This window comes from Hemiscyllium ocellatum, chromosome 5 (assembly GCF_020745735.1).
Source record: "Hemiscyllium ocellatum isolate sHemOce1 chromosome 5, sHemOce1.pat.X.cur, whole genome shotgun sequence".
NCBI lineage: Eukaryota > Metazoa > Chordata > Chondrichthyes > Orectolobiformes > Hemiscylliidae > Hemiscyllium > Hemiscyllium ocellatum.
In genome coordinates this window covers 89,771,883-89,793,276 of record NC_083405.1, presented here as the reverse complement: position 1 = coordinate 89,793,276, position 21,394 = coordinate 89,771,883, and the positions used below count along the sequence as shown (strand labels likewise).

General features: G+C 42.2%; 1 protein-coding gene across 2 annotated transcripts in view; it reads left to right on the top strand.

The window, feature by feature from the left end:
* The first annotated feature begins 2,380 nt into the window (after positions 1-2,380).
* hacd1 (3-hydroxyacyl-CoA dehydratase 1) overlaps positions 2,381-21,394 on the top strand; it is a 71,372-nt gene continuing 52,358 nt past the window's right edge. For both annotated transcript variants that reach the window (XM_060825569.1, XM_060825568.1), the window contains exon 1: positions 2,381-2,565. Coding sequence is in view for 1 of the 2 variants with exons in the window: in XM_060825568.1 (XP_060681551.1) it covers positions 2,453-2,565 (113 nt within the window). In the remaining variant the exon portion in view is untranslated. The remainder of the gene's footprint in view (positions 2,566-21,394) is intronic.

The following is a 21,394-nucleotide window of genomic DNA, read 5'->3' as shown; positions in this document are numbered from 1 at the left end:
AAAGATGTTCAAGAGTATGTTAATATTCCACCATTATAAACAACCTTGCCTCAAGTAGCACCTCCATTCACTTCTTTAGTCATTATGCTAAATAGTTCTGCGCTCAGCAGCCATCATGCACTTACACTTCAGGACATGCAGGCTGCATTTGAATGACTGTGGAATGCCATCAATGAAATGTGCATCAAGTGTTATCTGCACACAGTATTTTGAAGGCAGCACCAATATTACATGCTGTCATTATCCTTTAGAAGTGATTTGTTTGCCCAAAATTGGCAGAGTAAACCTTCTAAGCTGAACACACCTAATATCGTGGCTAAGACTTGTTTTAATTATTTTCTTGTTTTGTTTTGATTCATCGATCATGTGGCACATTGTTCTGGGCTGGAACAGCCACTTTCAAGTCCTACTCCAAGACCTGATGGCTAAGGAAAAGGTGTTCATGACCTGACCAGACAGGTTAAATATCAACTTGTGAACCTTTTTAATGAACTACATTGGTAAGTGGGAAGTGTGGGGGAGCTCCCTGATCAGCCATATGATGGAAAGAAATTCACAGATTTCAGGGAGGTGTGGGCAGAGTGCTAATGTCACTGAATGAGTAATCCAGAATCCCAGACTATTCTTCTGGGGGAAAATGGGTTCAAATGCACTGCAGCAGATGGTGAAATTTGAATTGAACTAAAACCACCTGTGATTATTGCAAAACACAACTGGTTGCAAATGCCCTTTAGGGAAGGAAATCTGGCATCCTTACCTGATCTACATTTGACTTTGTGCCACAGCAATATAGATGACTATTAACCTTCCTAAGGAAATTATGAATAGGCCATAAATGCTGGTGTAGCCATCAATTCCCACAAGCAATAATGATTTTTTAAAAAAGTGTTGTTATGGCACAAAAGGAGGTTGCTTGCCTGCTGTGTTCTATCAGGCTCTCTGAATGAGGTTTTTGACCTGGCGCTGCTCTTGTGCATTTTCTGCATAACATTGAATATTGTTTCTGTTTAAATAATCCTTAGGGGCTTATTTTTAAGGTGAGAGGAGAAAGATTTAAAAAGGATGAGGGGTAACATTTTACACAGTGAATGGCTTGTGTGGGGCATGAACTGCCAGAGAAAATGGTGGATGCAGATATCGTTACAAACTTTAAAAGATATTTCAATAAGTTCATGAATAGAAAGTTTTGGAGAGATGGGACAAACACAGGCAGATGGGACTAGTTTAGTTTGGGAATATGGTCACCGTCGACTGGTTGGACTTAAGTGTCTGTTTCCATGCTGTATGAGACGATGACTATGATGCCCTTTTGAATGCCTCAATTGAACCTGCCTCCATTACATTTTAAGGCAGTGCATTTCCGATCTTAACTAGTCTCTGTGTGACAAAGATTTACTCACATTCACTTCCTTTGCTAATTATCTTATATCCCTCCCATTCTGATTTGATTTGACTATTGTCACATGTACTGAGATACAGTGAAAAGTAATGTTTTATATGCTATCCAGGCAAATCATACTTCCTAGAACAGAATTTAGTGTTACAGATACAGATAAGTTTTAATACGTGAGAGGTCTGTTCAAAAGTCCAGTAACAGCAGGTAAGAAGCTGTTCTTCTCAACCAGGCAAAAGTTACTCACAATCTAATTTGCAGAACTCCCATATGATTTTCAGCTGTCAAAATAAGAACAGAGTTTTCACAGCAGAATGTCAGATGTAGATTGGCCTGAATCCTGCTCAGGAAGCTCTTGAAGATTTATTTTTTACAGCTTTCAAATTATGGCACATCGAGCAGGTATGGTAAAAGCCTTGGGGATAGCAGAAATAATGTAATTACAGTAAGCTAACATAACATAGCCAACAGAGATAGCCACGGTGTTCGATTCTCAGCCTAGGGTGACTGTCTGTGTGGAGTTTGTACATTCTCTGGTGTCTGCGTGGGTTTCTTCCAGGTGCTCCGGTTTCCTTCCACAGTCACAAAGATGTGCAGGTCAGGTGAATTGGTCTTGCTAAATTGCCCGTAGTGTTAGGTGCATTAGTTAGAGGTAAATATGGGGAATGGGTCTGGGTAGGTTACTCTTTGGAAGGTCGGTGTGGACCAGTTGGGCCGTAGGGAAACTAATTACTGAATGATGCATTGACAGGAGTAGAATTATAAAGACCAAATATTTGTTTATGTTAAAAAAACATGTTAAAAATGATGACTATAATGAGTTCCGATTATATTATATGAGCCATTTTACGATAAATACATAAATCTCAGCAGCTGCAAAAAACATTTACTGCTCCTCGCCGAGTAAAAAATAGAATCTGTGCGTTTCAGTGCAGAGTGGTGTGGCGGCTTAATGCGCGCCGCCGTGAGTGCGCGCGGATCCCAAGGGGAGCGAGGCGCGTGGCCGTGGTCGGGCTTCAGCTGTTAGCTTGGACTTTCTTAATTTAGTCACCCGGTGCCATGGCGCCCAGCGAGGAGGATGGCTCGATGGAAGAGAAAGAAACCAAGAAGAAGCCTCTCAGCCCGTTTGCTACCGCTTGGCTCACATTCTACAACATTACCATGACGGCCGGGTAGGAGAGTCTGTTCATTGCTGTGCGCTGTTAACACTGTTTCAATGCTTCTGTGAAGCCTGGCTTTGCAGTACAGTAAGCTTCTTTCTCAATAAATTCATCTTAACGCATTTATCTCAAGGCAACACACTGGTGCAAACTTGCGGGCAAGGACGAGATTGGCGTGTTTTATTTAAGTGATTGGTGTTGTTCATTCAGTTGCACAAAAAAAAATTCATATGACACACACTGGAGTGTCTTGAATGGAGGGGGCGCTTGGTTAGACTTGTATTCCCTTATTAGGTTGATTACAGAAGCTGCGTCATCTTTCTTCGCAACTGTTGTTAAGTATAGATTGACACCATGGCGAGAGGAATGCCATAAGGGAGGTCGTTCTGCTTTCCTAGGCAGATTTCCCCGAGTAGTTTAGGGTATGGTTCTCTGGGGAGCAGAACATTAATGTTGTACCCTGGATCTAAAAAAAGGGCACTAAGCGTGAAGCTATTTAGCATTCGGCTAATGGTTTCACTTGATGATATAAGGAAATAAAATAAGAGGAATACGTGCCTAAACCAAGACGTAATCATTTCCTTAGCGAAAATCGATTGACTCGATTCATTTCTTCTGTCTTAATGTATAAGAATTATTAAACTCAAACTTTGATTAAAAACTCGAGTATGTCAGCGGTTGACTTGAAGTTGCCATACTCTTTATATTTCTGTTGAAATATAAAATGAAATTATATAGTTCTATTTTATGAACTGTTTAAATGTTTGAAACTGCCTTGCTTTATTTTATGCCAGTGACTTAATTAGAAGATCCCAGCAATGTGTTTGAGGTTTGCAGAAGTGAACACATGCTAATGTGATATTTTGGCATTGGATGTGATAATATATCTTGGCAAAGATGTCTTTCAAAGCTTTGCACACTAATTCTGTGTTTCAAGAGCAATAATTTTTGATCTGATAAACTAAGTAGGTTGACCATCCAGATGTAAAATATATTGGGTCATGTTTTAACATGAGTAAACTTATGAAGGATGAAAATCCAGTTATGGATCAGCAGATCTAATTAACTCTGGTATTAACATTGCAAATCATATTTAGTTACCTGGTAAAGTCATTTGGCGGGAACAACTATTTACAATCCCACAATACCTTATACTTAGGGGCGAACGAAGTCCCCAAAGAGATTCAAAGGTGTAAGCAAAAAATGGATGTCAAATCAAAGAAGATGATAATTGAAGATGTCATGCAGCATGGTTGAAGAGCTGGTTGGGTGGTGGGGAGGAGTGTCTTAGAAGAGGTAGAGATGAGTGTAAAGGAACTAGAATTCTAGTTGGAGCTTGGAAAGCGCACTAATAGAGGTAACAGCAAGTTGGGGTGTTGCATGAAAACTGCACAAGAAACCAGAAAAAGGGATGGTTATTTTCAAGGTGTGATTGAAAAGTTGGCTGTGGTTTCTTGAAAAGGGAGTTGTGAGAAACAGACTTGCTAGAAAATGTACTGGCAATGCAGATATAAATATGTGGGGCTTGGAGCCTATAGTTATCTGGCAGTAATAGCAAGGATCTGCTATTGCTCATATAGCTTCACATAGCTAGGTTTGTAAATCAGAATCAAACAGTCACTTCACAGTAACGTTATAAGCTAATTAGTTGGTGAACATCCAGTTTCATTGTCGGTTTGAAAGGCATGATGTATAGGTGCAGGTGTTGGACTGGGGAGGACAAAGTTAAAAATTACACAACACCAGGTTGTAGTTCAGCAGGTTTATTTGGAAGTACAAGCGTTTGATGTGCTGTTCCTTTGGCAGGAGAAACACTCCGAAAGCTTGTACTTCCAAATAAACTTGTTGGACTATAACCTGGTGCTGTGATTTTTTTAACTCTCTTTGAAAGAATTAGATTATTTGCAGCTCATCGATGAATAATTTTACTTTCTACATTCTAGCCTCCAGTTTAAAGCCTGAAAGTAAACTTCAGGCATGGCAGAATAGATTTACTGTGTAAAATGCCATTCTGTGGCATGTGGCGAGTTGTTGATTCTTGATATGGTCTAGATAGAGTCAAAGAGATATACAGCACGGAAAAAGATTCTTCGGTCCAACTAGTCCATGTCAATCAGATATCCCAATCCAATCTTGTCCCACTTGCCATCACCTGGACCATATCCCCCCAAACCCTTCCTATTCATATACCCATCTATATACCTTTTAAATGTTGCAATTTCACTAGCCTCCACCACTTGTAGCAGCTCATTCTGTACACACACCACCCTCTGTGTGAAAAGGTGGCCTTTTGGGTATCTTTTATATCTTTCCCCTCTCATATTAAACCTATTGCCTCTAGTTCTGGACTCCACAACCCCAGGGAAGAGACTTTGTCTATTTATCCTATCCATGCTCCTCATGATTTTATAAACCTCCATAAGGTCACCCCTCAGCCTCCGACACTCCAGGGAAAACAGCCCCAGTCTATTCAACCTCTCCCTATAGCTCAAATCCTCCAACCCTGGCAACATCCTTGTAAATCTTCTCTGAAGCCTTTCAAGTTTCACAACATCCTTCTAATAGGAAAGAGACCAGAATTGCATGCAATATTCCAAAAGTGGCCGAACTAATGTCCTGTACAGCTGCAACATGACCTCCCAACTCCTGTACTCAATACTCTGACCAATAAAGGAAAGCCTGCTGAATACAGCCTTCATTATCCTATCTACCTGCGACTCCACTTTCAAGGAGCTATGAACGTGCACTCCAAGGTCTCTTTGTTCAGCAACACTCTGTAGGACCTTACCATTTAGGGTGTAAGTCCAGCTCTGATTTGCTTGCCCAAAATGCAGCACCTCGCATTTATCTAAATTAAATTCCATCTGCCACTTCTCAGCCCGCTGGCCCATGTGATCAAGATCCCAATATAAACCGAGATAACCTTCGCTGTCACCTGCAAACATACTAACTTTTTCTCTTATGCTCACATCCAAATGGGGAACCTTGCCGAATGCCTTACTGAAATCCATATAGATCACGTCCACTGCACTGCCCTCATCAATCCTCTTTGTTACTTCTTCAAAATACTCAATCAAGATATGATTGACCATGCACAAAGCCATGTACATCCTGTCCTTAGGATTCCTTCCAACAAGTTGTTCACCACTGATGTCAGGCTCACTGGTCTATAGATTAGATTAGATCACTTACAGTGTGGAAACAGGCCCTTCGGGCCAACAAGTCCACACTGACCCGCTGAAGCGCAACCCACCCATACCTCTACATTTACCCCTTACCTAACACTACGGGCAATTTAGTCTGGCCAATTCACCTAACCCGCACATCTTTGGACTGTGGGAGGAATCCGGTGCACCCGGAGAAACCCACGCAGACACGGGGAGAACGTGCAAACTCCACACAGTCAGTCGCCTGAGGCGGGAATTGAACCCAGGTCTCTGGCGCTGTGAGGCAGCAGTGCTGACCACTGTGCCACCATGCCGCCCCTATAGTTCTCTCGCTTTTCCTTACTATCTTCCTGAAACCGTGGATCACGTTAGCCAACCTCCAGTCTTCTGGCATCTCAGCTGTGAGTATCAATGATACAAGTAACTCAGCAAGGGGCCCAGCAATCACTTCTCTAACTTCCCACCGAGTTCTAGGTTACACCTGATCATGTCCTGGGAATGTATCCACTTTTATGTAGTTTCAAGACATCCAGCACCACCACCTCTGTAATATGGACATTTTTTCAAGATGTCACCATCTATTTCCCTACATTCTATATCTTCGAAGACCTTCTCCACTGATGTAAAATACTCGTTTGATCTCTCTCCCATTTCCTGCGACTCCACACAAAGGCTGCCTTGCTGGTCTTTGAGGGCCCCTCTTCTCTCCCTAGTTACCCTGATAGTGTGAGAAGTGTAACCAACTGCAACAATAATAACTTTGGGTTTTAAAACCAACAGAGCTGAAGTCACAGTGTGGCACCATGAAGTTGAGAACAATATGGATTGCATGTTTAACAAATTGGTCACATTGCAGATTAAGATGCGGCAGTAAGAGAAGGAATGAATGAGGCAGTAAGAGGTAGCTTGCAAAGACCAAGCAGATAGGCTCAGGAATTTCCCAATTCTGTTTTGCATATTGGTGAAGGTAATGATTCATCAGACGAATGTGGCAAGAGCCAAACTTGTGCCACCATAAATAGCTAAGCTGCACAGATGGGGCAGAAGAACAATGGAAGGGCAATAGTTGTAGGCAGTTCAAAGACTGGTACTTCTGTAGGTATGACCTTAGGATGGTCTGGTGCCAGGGCCATGGATGCCAGAGTGACTGCTGGACATTTTGTTTGGAAGAGGATGAAGATCCAGAGGTCATAATTCACATTGGGACCAGTGACATAATTAGACAGGGGGATGAGGACCTAAACAGAATTTAGGGAGTGAGGCAGGAGGACCTTTGAGGCTTTAATGTTAGGATTATTCACACATGCTGGTGAGTATAGAAGCAAAAAGATTAAGCAAATGAACTTGCGGCTGAAAAATTGGTACAGGAGGAATGACTTAAATTCTGTTGCATTGGATCTGCTTCTGAGACAAATGGGACCTGTGCAAGAAGAAGAAGGGCAACTATAAGTGTGTTCAATGTCCTGACAGGAGCATTTGTCATTGAGGTCAGAGAAAGCATATTCTAGCTTTCAGGAAATGGAAATCTGAAAGAGAATTCAAGTAGAATAAAAACAATGCAGGTTATCTGAAATGGAAAAGCTAAAAAGACTTTATCAGTAGAAAAAGTAATATTGGAGAAATTAATGGGACTGCAAATGGGCAAATCCTTGGGATCCGATGAACTTCACCCTGAGGTGCTGAAGGTGATGACTATAGAGATGTGGATGCATAAGTGATCATGTTTCTAATTCTATAAATTGGAGAGTTGCAAATGTCAACCCACCCTTTACAAAAGGGAATGAGGGACCATGTGCCTTCTAATGTGCCGTTAGTTGTAGGGAAAATACTAGAATCTTTTATCAAGGATGTGATTACTGTATTTTTCAAAGATAAACTGATTTGGTAAAGTCAACATGGATTTGTGAAGGGGGAAATAATGGCCAACAAATGAGAATTCTTGAGGATGTTATAAGCAAAGCTGATTAGGGGATAGATCAGGATGGTGCTGGAAAAGCACAGCAGGTCAGGCAGCATCCGAGGAGCAGGAAAATCGACGTTTCGGGCAAAAGCTCTTCATCAGGAATAGAAGCAGGGAGCCTCCAGAGTGGAGAGATAAATGGGGGTGGGGGGGTGCGGCTGGGGACAAGGTAGCAAAGAGTACAGTAGGTGAGTGGGGGTGAGGATGGAGGTGATAGGTCAGAGAGGAAGGTGGGGAAATGTAGCCAAGAGTACAATAGGTGAATGGGGTGGGGAGGGTGGAGCGAATAGGTGGGAAGGGAGATTGGCAGGTAGGACAGGTCTTGAGGACAGAGATAAAGGAATAGGGCCAGTGGATGTGGTATATTTGGATTTTTGGCCAGAATTTATTGCCTGTCCCTCGATGCCCTTGAGAACGTGGTAGGGAACTAATTCCTTGAACTGCTGCAGTCCACGTGTTGCATGTAGATGCACAATGCCATTAGAGAGGGAATTCCAGGATTTTGACCCAGCAATAGTGAAGCAATGGTGATAAATTTCCAAGTCAGGATGATGAGGGCTTGGAGGAGAATTTGCAGGAGGTGGTGTTCCCATGCATCTGTTGCCCTTGACTTGGTTGTGGATGTGCCAGGTGCAGTATCATGATCTTTGGTGTTTTTATTTTGCAGTGCATCTTGTAGATAGTATACTCTGCTGCTACTGAGTGGTAATCTCTTCACCACTGACAATCATACTGCCTACTTTGTCCTGGATAATGTTAAGCTTCTTGAGTGTTGTTGGAGCTGCACTCATATGGACAAATGAACTATTCCATCACACACTTGACTTGTGCCTTGTAGATGGTGGGCAGGCTTTGGGGAGTTAGGTGAGTTACTTGCTGCAATATACCAATGATCTGATCTCGTAAACATTATGTAGCAAGTCCAGTTGAGTTTCTGTCAATGGTAAACCCTCCCTTCCCCAAAATCCGCATATGTTCATGATGGAGATTCAGTGACCTTAATCAGAGGGTGGTGGATAGATTGCCTCTTATTGGTGATGGTTGTTGTCTGGCAGTTGTGTGGTGCAAATGTTACTTACCCCTATAAGCCCCAGCCAAGTTATTGTCCTGATACTGAAGCATTGTGTGTTCTGATGCAACAATATCTGTGAAGTCACAAATGGTTCTGAAGATTGTTTGCATATTCCCACTTCTGCCCTTATAATCGAAAGAAGGTAATCGACGAAGCAGTTGAAGAAGTTGTGCAAGTGTGTATTTTGTTTACGCATTGAGCTATTACAACTTATGTTGCTAAACTTTTAAAAATACTGATTCCTGCTTGGTATTATGGCTGCATTTCACAGCAAAACCTGTAAGTTGACAAGAGTGGGAAAATGCAAGGACTGATTATGGATAGTCAACATGGCTTTGTGCGTGGGAAATAATGTCTCATAAACTTGATTGAGTTTTTTGAGGAAGGATTGATGAGGGCAGAGCGGTAAATGTGATCTATATGGACTCAAGTAAGGTGTTCGACAAGATTCCCCATGGGACACTAATTAGCAAGGTTAGATCTCATGGAATATTGGGAGCATGAGCCATTTGGATACAGATCTGGCTCAAAGGTAGAAGACAGAGGGTGGTGGTCTGTTTTTCAGACTGGAGGCCTGTGACCAGTGGAGTGCCACAAGGATCAGTGCTGGGTCCTCTACTTTTTGTCTTTTACATAAATTATTTGAATGCGAGCATAAGAGGTATAGTTAGTAAGTTTCCAGATGACACCAAAATTGGAAGTGTCGTGGACAGCGAAGAGGGTTACCTCAGATTACAACGTGATCTTGACTAGATGGGCTAATGGGCATTTCATTCATGTTGCATTTTGGGAAAGCAAATCTTAGAAGGACTTATACACTTAATGGTTGCTGAACAAAGAGACCTTGGAGTGCAGGTTCATAGCTCCTTGAAAATGGAGTCGCAGGGAGATAGGATAGTGAAGGCGGTGTTTGGTGTGCTTTCCTTCATTGGTCAGAGTATAGAGTACAGGGGTTGTGAGGTCATGTTGCGGCTGTACAGGACATTGGTCAGGCCACTGTTGGAACATTGCGGGCAATTCTGGTTTCCTTCCTATCGGAAAGATGTTGTGAAACCTGATAGGGTTCAGGAAAGATTTACAACAATGTTGCCAGGGTTGGAGGATTTGAGCTACAGGGAGAGGCTGAACAGGCTGGGCTGTTTTCCATGGAGCATTGGAGGCTGAGGGGTGACCTTATAAGGGTTTGTAAAATCATGAGGGGTATGAATAGGGTAAATAGGCAAAAAGTCTTTTCCCTGGGGTCGGGGAGTCTAGAACTAGAGGTCATAGGTTTAGGGTGAGAGGGAAAAGATATAAAAGAGACCTACAGGACAACATTTTCATACAAAGGGTGGTATGTGTATGGAATGAGCTGCCAGAGGAAATGGTGGAGGCAAGTACAATTGCAACATTTAATAGGCATTTTGATGAGTATATGAATAGGAAGGGTTTGGAGGGATATGGGCCAGGTGCTGGCAGGTGGGACTAGATTGGGTTGGGATATCTGGTCGGCATAGACGGGTTGGACCGAAGGGTCTATTTCCATGCTGTACATCTCTGACTCTAGTTCCAAATTCTTACCTCAGTAACATGATAGTATTGTGTCAGGAAACGATGTCCTTTCACAATTAGTGCGTAAAGCATACCAGAGACAACTACAAATATGTCAACCATTGAAGTCTTTAACTGTCCTCATTTATTGAAAAAATTATACAAAGCTCCTTTTAAAACACCTTTCTTTTGTTTAAAAATCTAAAAAAATTAATTGTCTTCTGTATTTCACTTTTCATGGAATTAGAGTTTTCTTTGGCTATGGCATCTATCTGAGATGCTTTTTCTTTGGAGCAGCTTGTTGTACTGCCCATTGGAGAACTGATAGTTATGGATTTGGTGTTGTGTAATGAGGTAGACCTGATTAGGGAAATGAAGGTGGAGGAACTCCTAGGGGGCAGTGACCACAATATCATAGAATTCACCCTGCAGTAGGAGAGAGAGAGAGAGAGAGAGAGAGAGAGAGAAGCTGGAATGAGATGTAACGATATTACAATTGAGTAAAGGTAACGACAAAGACATGGCCAGAGTTGATTCAAAGGGGAGCTTTGCAGGGAAGACAGTATATCAGCAATGGCTAGAGTTTCTGGGGATATTTTGGGAGGCACAGCAGAAACTCATGTCGAGGAAGAAGAAATATACTTACGGAAAGATGAGTCTTGATCAGAGTGGTGCTGGAAAAGTACAGCAGGTCAGGCAGCATCCAAGGAGCAGGAAAATCGATGTTTTGGGCAAAAGCCCTACCTCAGGAATAGAGGCAGGGTGCCTGTAGAGTGGAGAGATAAATGAGAAGGGCGGATGCTGCCTGACATGCTGTGCTTTTCCAGCACCACTCCCCATATACCTCTAAATCAGGGAGAGAAGATGAAATACGAGGGTAAATTTGTGCTGTGCAACTCTGACTCTTTAAGTTAGCTAGTATAAAAGAAGATTGCAAGAGTTTTTCCAGAGTGGAATTTGGATTGCTAAGAAATGATACTTGAGAAGTAGTAATGGGGAACAAAGAAATGTTCCCCATTAGGTAATTTGCATCCATTTTCACGGTGAAGACACCAGTAGCATACCATAACTTCAAGAGACTCAAGGACCGAGGTGAGTATTGTGGCATCACTAAGGAGAGGTTGCTGGGAATGCTGGAAGGTCTGTATGTGGATAAATCACCCAGACTGGATGGGTGACACCCCAGGATTCTGAAGGAGGTAGATGAGGATATTGGAAAGGCATTGGTGATCTTTCAGGAAGGGTCCCTCAGGATTGGAAAATGGCTAATGTAACACACGTGTTTAAGAAGGGAAGGAGGCAGAAACAGGGAATTATAGGCCTGTAGCCTGGCTATTAGAGTCCATTACTAGAGTCATAGAGATCTACAGCACAGAAACAGACCCTTCGGTCCTAAGCCCTTCCTATTCATATACCCATCCAGATGAATTTTAAATGTTACAATTTTATCAGCCTCGAGCACTTCCTTTGGCAGCTCATTCCATACATGCACCACCCTTTGCGTGAAAAATATTGCCCTTTAGGTCCCTTTTAAATTTTTTCTCACTCACCCTTAACCTGTGCCCTGTCGTTCTGGACTCTTCCCCCCCCACCCCCCACCTCAGGGAAAAGATTTTGTCTATTTAGCTTATGTGTGTCCCCCTCATGATTTTATAAACCCCTGTAAGGTCACCCCTCCGCCCCCAAAGTACCCAGGAGAACAGCCCTAGCCTGCTCCTCTCCCTGTCGCTCAAACCCTCCAAGCCTGTCAACATCCTTGTAAATCTTTTCTGGACCCTTTCAAGTTTCACACATCTTTCCAATAGGGAGGAGACCAGAACTGCACACAGTATTCCAAAAGTGGCCTAACCAATGTCATGTGCAGTGCAACATGGCCTCCCAACTCCTGAAAGATGAGGTTGCTTGTACTTATACGTGTATGGAAAGATAGAGCTGAGTCAACATGTCTTCATCAAGGGGAGGTCATGCCTGACAAATCTGTTTGAATTCTTTGAAGAGGTAATGAGCAAGTTGGACTCATCAGTTTGGATTTCCAGAAGGCCTTTGACAAGATGTCATAAAGGAGGGTGCGGAATGAGATAAGAGCCCATGCTGTTAGGGGTAAGGTACTGAAGTGCAAAGAGGATTGGCTGATGGGCAGAAGGCAAGGATAAATGGAACTTTTTCAGAATGGCAATTGGTGACCAGTAAAGTTCCACAGAGGTCCATGTTGAGACCATGATTATTCACATTCTACATTAATGAACTAGATGAAAGAACTGACAGTATTGTAACTAAGTTTGCAGCTGACACAAAGGTGGGGCAGGCCATGTCGAAGTGATAGGGAGGCTCCAGAAGGACTTGGACAGGTTATAACTGGACTAAGTAGTAGATGAAATATAATTTGGGAGAAAATGAGGTTATGCACTTTTGTAGGGAGAAAACGGGTGTATTTTTTAAATGGGGAAGGCTTCGGAAAGCTGGAGCACAAAGTGACTTGAGAGTCCTAGGTCAGGATATTCTTAAGGTTTAGTTGGCAGTTAGGAAGGGAAATGCAATGTCAGCATTCATTTTGAGAGGACTGGAATATAGAGAGATACTGCTGAGGCTCTATAAGGCTCCGATGAGACTACATTTGGACTATTATGAGCAGTTTTGGGCTCCATTGTCAAAGTATGGATGTGCAGGCCTTAGATGGGAACCATGGAAAATTTACAAGACTAATCCTGGGAATACATCATATGAAAAGCAGTTAAGGAGTCTGGGTCTATAATCCATGAGTTTAGAAGGATGAGAGGGAGGATCTAGAAAGTAGTAATTTTCGCTTAGAGGTCATTTGGTGGTCTCTACGAGATCTTGGCCTTCAGCAACGCTAGAGATTATCATTGCACATAGTGACCACATCAACTAGCTGTTGATCCAAAATCTTTATTGAACTGTGTTTGACTAGCCGACATGAGTGCAAACCTAAGCAAGATGTTTCTGGTGACTTCATAAAAATATTGATGGTTCTTGAAGACGCAGATTTCTGGTCAGTAACCACATGACACATTTTCTTGCTATCGCAAATTATTTGATGAATTAGTGAATGTTACAAATTTTCTTTAAAATGAAGTTCATACTTTATTCATTTTGTTGGAAGACACATTTTCTGTGATCTGCTTATAAGGTACTGCTAATCAAGCATGCATTTGAAAAATTGAGGATGACTATTAATGTGAATATGGCATCTCATGATTGAAGAGGAAGGTCAGCATATGTTCCATGTCAATGCAAAAATACTATTTTGAGACCAGAAAAATTAAGGTGCTTTATATACCAGGTTGGCATATAACTATGACCTATGATACTTAAAATTGAACTTGTGTATACATATTTCAGTTGATATGAGAAGACAATATTTTGAAAACATCTTTCAAAAACTCAGCAGCAGCAATTGATTGCTTCCCTGCATTGATACAGTACTGAATTTTCTCCCAGATCTTCTCATTCATGATCTGTCTTTTGTTTCTTTTGATATACCTCCTCATTTCATTTTCATTTTCATGCTGGCCAGCTTTTCTTTGCTTTTATCACAAATCTCCATATCCTAACATACAAAAGTCCAATTTTGAGTCAGCTAAACTCCCCATTCACCACCTCTCAAACCATCCCTTTCTTCCCAAGATGCACCAATTCTGTGCCAATTTTTGGTTCCATCCCTCCTCCTGAAATAACTTGTTTGAAAATCTCTAATCAGTAATCGTCATCTCTTTCAGCTTTTGTCTGTGTTATGAATGAAGTTCTTCAACAACGACAACTGTGATGCTTTATTCAGTCTTGCGAGAGTTATTTTCAACATTCAGTGTATTGTTTGTGCCTCTTTCTTACGATGTCTTCTCTGCAGCAGACAGATTTGACACTTCTCATTTGTGGTGAGCCATTCAATCACGTAAAGAGTGTTGGAGTGATACAGTATGGAAACAGACCTTTTAGATCTAACTTGTCCACGCTGACCAGGTTTCCTAAATTGAACCAGTCCAACTTGCCTTTGTTTAACCCATGTCCCTCTAAACTTTGCCTATGTATATATTTGTCCAAATATCGCTTAAAGGTGTGGTACCGTGGCTCATGGTTAGTAATGCTGCCTCACAGCGCCAGGGACCCGGGTTCAATTCCACCCTCTGGCAACTCTGTGGTGTTTGCAGACTCTCCCTGCATATGCATGGGTTTCCTCCAGGTGCTCTGGTTTCCTCCCATGGTCCAAAAATGTACACTTTAGTTGGATTGGCCATGCTAAATTACCTGTAGTGTCCATGGATGTGTAGGTTAGGTGTGTTACCCATGACAAATGCAGGGTTAGAGGGACAGGGTAGGGGGAAAGCCTGGGTGGGATGCTCTTCAGAGACTTGGTGTGGGCTTGTCAGGCTGAATGGCCTGTTTCCCCACTGTAGCTGCCTTTACCACTTAATTTGGCTGCTCTTTCCATACACACGCTATCCTTTGTGTGGAAAATGTTATCCGTCAGGCCCCTTCTAAATCTTTCCCCCATCATCTTAAACCTTTGGACTCCACTCGCCTTGGAAAAAACCCTTTGCTATTCACCTTATCCATATCCCTCATGATTTTATAAACCTCTACAATGTCCCCCCTCAGCCTCTGATGCTCCCGGAAGGGAAAAGTCCCAGCCCATCCAGCCTCTCCTTATGATTCAAACCCTCCAGGCCTGGCAACGCCCTTGTACATTTTCCTGTAACCTTTCTAGTTTAATAGCATCCTTCCTATAGCAGGGCGACCACATTTTGCACACATTCAGCAATGATGATAACTGCAGTCACAAGGAGAATTTCCCAAGATTGTTTTTGTTTATCCTCCTCCTTAATCTGTACATGGGAAAAGCACAGAAGAGATCATGTTTTCTTTCCTTTCTAAGTTTCAAAGAGGAGGTGGAAACTCTTACTGTTTACTGTGCAATAAGTACACAACAGAAAATGTTGGAAATATTAATCAGTGTTCTACTTGTAACAACCAGCTATTCTTTATTTGCACCACCAGTTGGCGATCTCAAAAGATTTATTTTCAGAGTTCTCATAATAGCCGTCCTTAAGCTGTTGCAAAGTTTGATAGCCTTGGAGGTGGAAGACGGATGTCACTGTGTCCTCTTACAGAATTCTCTGACGCAGATACATTACTACTGTCACATCATCCACTATTGCACAGTGATTCTTGGAATGATGCCAGCATCAGTGGTGAAGCTGGAACTTAACCAGCTGTCTGTGCTCACCTTCCTGACTGTCATTTATGTGCAGTACAGCAGTCTCAACTTGGCAAATCTGTTTTCCTACAGCACAGATGGGATAGAAATTCAGCGTGAGCTGTGATAATTGGTTCCCCTGTCTGATTTTTTGAAGATAATTCTCTCCTGTACAAATTCAGTGCTCAATCTACATAAACATACATTACATCAATCAAGATTTCCCACACTTTGTTTTATTTCCACTGAAATTTAGTACAGTCTATCCAATCTTTCCTTATAAGACAACCAAATTATTGTGGGTATCGTTCTAAGCAAATTTTCTAAATAAAGTTCAAGTTTCTTTCGTGATCCTACAATAAAAACTCAGGAATTTGCTTTCTCAAGCTGTTATTCATATGAAGCTGAGAAATTTAAGCTTGGAAGCAGCTCAAGTTTAACAACTTCAATAAATCTAACTAAAATCTTACTTCAAACAAAATTGCACTTGGATGTCATAATAAGTCTGGTCTATGCCAAAAGAAAATTGGGTGTGTTTTGGATAGACAGGCTAATTGGCTGAATTAGTTTTCTTATCTGTATTTATTTTGATGTCAAATGCTGATTTACTAAAATAAACTTTAAAACCATTTTGTTTGCATTATTTAAACATTTCAAATTCTTTTCAAAGTAACATCCTGCTGAAGTTACGAAATTTAGTTTCAATTTAGAAATACCTCAGCTGTGTTTACTTGATACAGTGGAACAAATAAGTTACCCAAATTTAAAATGGTTTTATACACTGTAACTGTTACATTCTGGAATACTTAGAACCAAAGCATTTCTGGATTTGGGAATTTTCTAGATTATAGAATTACGTCAGACTGCCAAATTACAAGTGTGTAAAATAGGATATGATAAAGCATTAGCACAAATTTGTTTCTTTTAAAATATTATTATCTTTCTTGTTGTTGTGGTTCTGTTCACTGAGCTGGGAATTTGTGTTGCAGATGTTTCGCCCCCTGTCTAGGTGATATCCTCAGTTCTTGGGAGCCTCCTGTGAAGCGCTTCTCTGATGTTTCCTCTGGCATTTATAATGGTTTGTCTCTGCCGCTTCCAGTTCCAGCTGTCCAGATCGATGTGTTTGTTGATAGAATCTGTGGATGAGTGCCATGCCTCTAGGAATTCCCTGACTGTTCTCTGTTTGGCTTGTCCTATAATAGTAGTGTTGTCCCAGTCGAACTCCTGTTGCTTGTCATCTGCTAAGGATAGCTGGTCGTGTCGTTTCGTGGCTAGTGGTGTTCACGGATTGTTAGCTGTCTTCCTGTTTGTCCTATCGAGTCTCATTCCATGTAACATCACTGTTCACCTCTATCGACAAAACCCTAGCCAAAGAAACAATAGCCAACCTGCTGGATATACAGAACACAACAAGATGGGGAACCTATCAACAAAGACTGCATACTCAAACTACTGGACCTGTGCCTCACAACACACTTCATATTCAACAACCAAATATATGAACAAATCATCGGTACATCTATGGGCTCACCCATCTCTTCATAGCAGAAGCTGTAATGCAAAGATTAGAACAAAGTCTTACCGCAAATTTAATCCAAACTCTGGGTCAGATATGTAGATGACACCTTTGTAATCATTAAAAACACAGAAATAGAAAACACACTCCGGATCATCAACGCCAGACTTAAGGAATCAGATTCACTAGAGAGGAAGAAAAGGACAACCAACGCCCATTCCTAGACAAATGGAGAATTCACCACCAAGGTATGCAGGAAAACCACATACACAGACCAAGTCCTGAACTATGAAAGCAGCCACCCCAACACACACAAGAAGTTGCATCAAGACACTGTTCAAAAGAGCCACAACACACTGCAGCACACCAGAACTGCAAAAAGAGGATGAAGAACACTTCTACGATGTATTCACCAAAAATGGATACCCCCGTACTTTCATCAACAGATGCCTAAGGGAAAGACAATGGAATGAGGACCTGCCACAACCAAAGGACTAGCCACGTTGCCATACATCAAGAACATTTCTGAACTGACAGCCAGACTACTGCGACCACTAGGACTCATAACAGCACACAAACCAACAGCCACTCTCAGACAACAACTCACCAGGACAAAGGACCCGATACCCAGCATGAGCAAAACCAACGTAGTGTACAAAATCTCATGCAAGGACTGCACGAAACACTACAGAGGACAAACAGGAAGACAGCTAACGATCCAAATCCATGAATACCAACTAGCCACGAAACGACACGACCAGCTATCCTTAGTAGCCACACGCAGATGACAAGCAACATGAGTTTGACTGGGACAACACTAGTATTATAGGACAAGCCAAACAGAGAACAGTCAGGGAATTCATAGAGGTATGGCACTCATCCACAGATTCTATCAACAAACTTTAGATTAGATTATTTACAGTGTGGAAACAGGCCCTTCAGCCCAACAAGTCCGCACCGACCCGCCGAAGCACAACCCACCCATGCCCCTACATTTACCCCTTACCTAACACTACGGGCAATTTAGCATGGCCAATTCACCTGACCCGCACATCTTTGGACTGTGGGAGGAAACCGGAGCACCCGGAGGAAACCCACGCAGACACGGGGAGAACGTGCAAACTCCACACAGTCAGTCACCTGAGGCGGGAATTGAACCCGTGTCTCTGGCGCTGTGAGGCAGTAGTGCTAACCACTGTGCCACCATGCCGCCCACAACGCATCGACCTGGACCCAATATACCGGCCACTGCAGCGGACAGCTGGAGCTGACAACTGGTAGCGGCAGAGACAAACCAGAATGCCAGAAGAAACATCACAGAAGCACTTCACAGGAGGCTCCCAAGCACTGAGGATGTCATCGAAACGGGACGAAACGTCTGCAACATATTCCCAGCTCGGCGAACAGAATCACAACAATGAGCACCCGAGCTACAAATCTTCTCACAAACTTTGAATCTTTCTTGTTCCCTGACTGAATTGTGCTAAAATAATGGTGGTGATACTGAGAAAACAGGAATTTCCAGTTGATTAAAATTAACAAAACCAAAACTGCCAACTTTATAGTACGATCCAGACACAATTGGAAAAATCGGTAGCCACAAACTCATCAGGTTTAATTACTGATGTGATGCATATGTGAAATGGAACATAATGCTTGAGCATTATCTCAACTTACTCTGTTTCAGAATTTGTGAAGTTGACGATACCGTTCTCTTTCACAGCTCTCCACTGTTGTCCAGACAAGTGGAACTTGGTTCTAGTCCAGTCCTCTCGTCAGGGAACCATCTATAAATTGGTTCTTTCCTGTTTTTGCACCAGTACATCTTTGAGTATGTTAGGATTTATTCCTCTACCTCCTTTTTTTTTTTAAAATCAGCGTGCCAGCCCTCGGCAACAACATCTAAAAATGTAGCCACAATCAAACCAAACTCTACCCAACCAACATCTCTGATCCTTTCACGACCTCTTATTTTTCACACATTGTCATAGACAGGCAGAAATATCTTCCAAAATAAATATTTGAAGAATTACAGTTAGTATCTTTGGTTTCCACCACAAATTCTGTTCACTATCCACCAATCCATTCCTCAAGCCACTGTCTGAGATGAACCAAATTGCTTGTTTGTAATGTTAGGGTGATCTTCTAACTGGGTGACCTCTCCATCACCAGGGCAACTTATTTCCACCTGCCAAACATCACACCCCTCTGTTGTTATGGCTAGCTTTGCACTCTCCAGAGCCTTGAGCTCATCTGAAAGTCTACTGTCCTTCTCCTGAGTCCAGTTCACTCATCATTCCACTGATTGCCAGACTGGATGCCAATGTCTTAATTTTAAAATTCTCTTTTTGTAATTTCATGCCCGTCCATGATCTTGCTCCTCCTTGACTTCAGCTCCTTTCATGCCGACAATCTTCTGAGAGTTCTGCACTTCTTCAATTCTGGCTTATGTCTTCCTTTTTGTTTCATCCACCACTGAAAATCCTGTCTCCAACCGAGAGGCTCTGGATTTCTTCTTTGAAACCTTGAACCTTCAGGACCTGTCTGCCTTTTTCTTTAAGAGACAACTTAAAACTGATCTCTGACTAAGCTTGTAGTGATCTCTCTTAATTTCTTATGAAGTATGCCTCCTACCTTATTTGTCTATCATCTTGTGAAATGTTTTGGCATGTTTTATTAGATTAATGGTGATTTATAAATGCAAATTGCAGGAAAAGGAACAAACCTTGCTGTTCAATTCAGGTTTGTTTATCTTTGCAGTGTCCACATATATAAATGATTTAGATTAGATTCCCTACAATGTGGAAACGGGCCCTTCGGACCAACCAGTCCACACCAACCCTCTGAAGAGTAACCCACCCAGACTCAATTCCATCTGACTAGTACCTTGCACCGTGGGCAATTTAGCATGGCCAATTTACCTAAAATTGGTAATCTTTGGACTGCAGGAGGAAACTCACGCAGACACAGGGAGAATGCGCAAACTCCACACACAGTCGCCTGAGGCTGGAATCGACCTGTAAAATAGATTGCTCTTTACATGGGATATAAGTATCATTGAGATATGAGTATCATGGGATATAAGTATCATATCTTCCTGAAGAAGGGCTCATGCCCGAAACATCGATTCTCCTGCTCCTCGGATGCTGTATGACCTGCTGCGCTTTTCCAGCAACACATTTTCAGCTCTGATCTTCAGCATCTGCAGTCCTCACTTTCTCCTATAAGTATCATTGGCAAATCAGAATTTGGTTTTCAGCCCAATTTGCTTTGACAATGATGTTATCTCTTTAAACTCTTAACAGTCCATGTGGTATAGGTTCATCCACAATGCAGTGAAAGATTTGAATTGTGGGATATTTACTGCACTCAAACAGTCAAACAATTAAAGTGCAAAGCCAGGAGACATTTTTCCCAAATGACTGGTATTGGTGAGAAGTATCATTGAGGAGCAAGAATAAGGGAGAATACAGCACAAGAAAGAGTTGTATTAAAATGTAAAAGGGAAAGTTAGTTGAAGGACACAATGGCTCACTAATGTCCTCAGGGAATGAAATCCACCATTCTAACCTGGTCTGGCTTGCACGTGACTCTAGATCCATAGCAGTGTAGTTGATTCTCAAATACCCATTGAAATGGTCCAGCAAGCCACTCAGTTGTATCAATTGTGACAAAGTCGTAATAAAGAAATCAAACAAGATGGACCACCTAACATTAACTGAGGTAACAGAAAAGACAGGGATAGCAAAAAGCCTGTTGGTCCTGCAAAGCCCTACTTAGTAACATCTGGGGGCTACTGCCAAAATTGGGAGCTGTCCCAGAAAAGTCAAGCAACAACCTGACAGTCACACTCAAAGAATCATACCTTACAAATGTCCCAAAAACTAACATAGAGTCATGGAGTCATAGAGATGTACAGCATGGAAACAGACCCTTTGGTCCAACCCGTCCATGCCGACCAGATATCACAACCTAATCTAGTCCCACCTGCCAGCACCAAGCCCATATCCCTCCAAACCCTTCCTATTCATATCATCATCGGGTATGTCCTGTCCCACTGGCACGACAGACCCAGAAGAGGTGGCAGCATAGTCAGGAATGAGTTGATTTGGGAGTCCTCAACATTGACTGTGGACCCCATGAAGTGTAATGCTTCAGGATAAATGTGGGCAAGGGAACCCCCTGCTGCTTGCTCATACCATCCTCCCTCAGCTGGTAAATCAGTACGCCTCTATGTTGAACAACACTTGGAGGAAGCACTGATGGTGACAAGGATGAAAAATGTATTCTGGTGGTGGACATTGACATCCCCCACACGATGCCCAGTGCAGATATGTCTAGGCCACTTAGCTCCTAATGTCATTACAGCCTTGTTTCAAACATG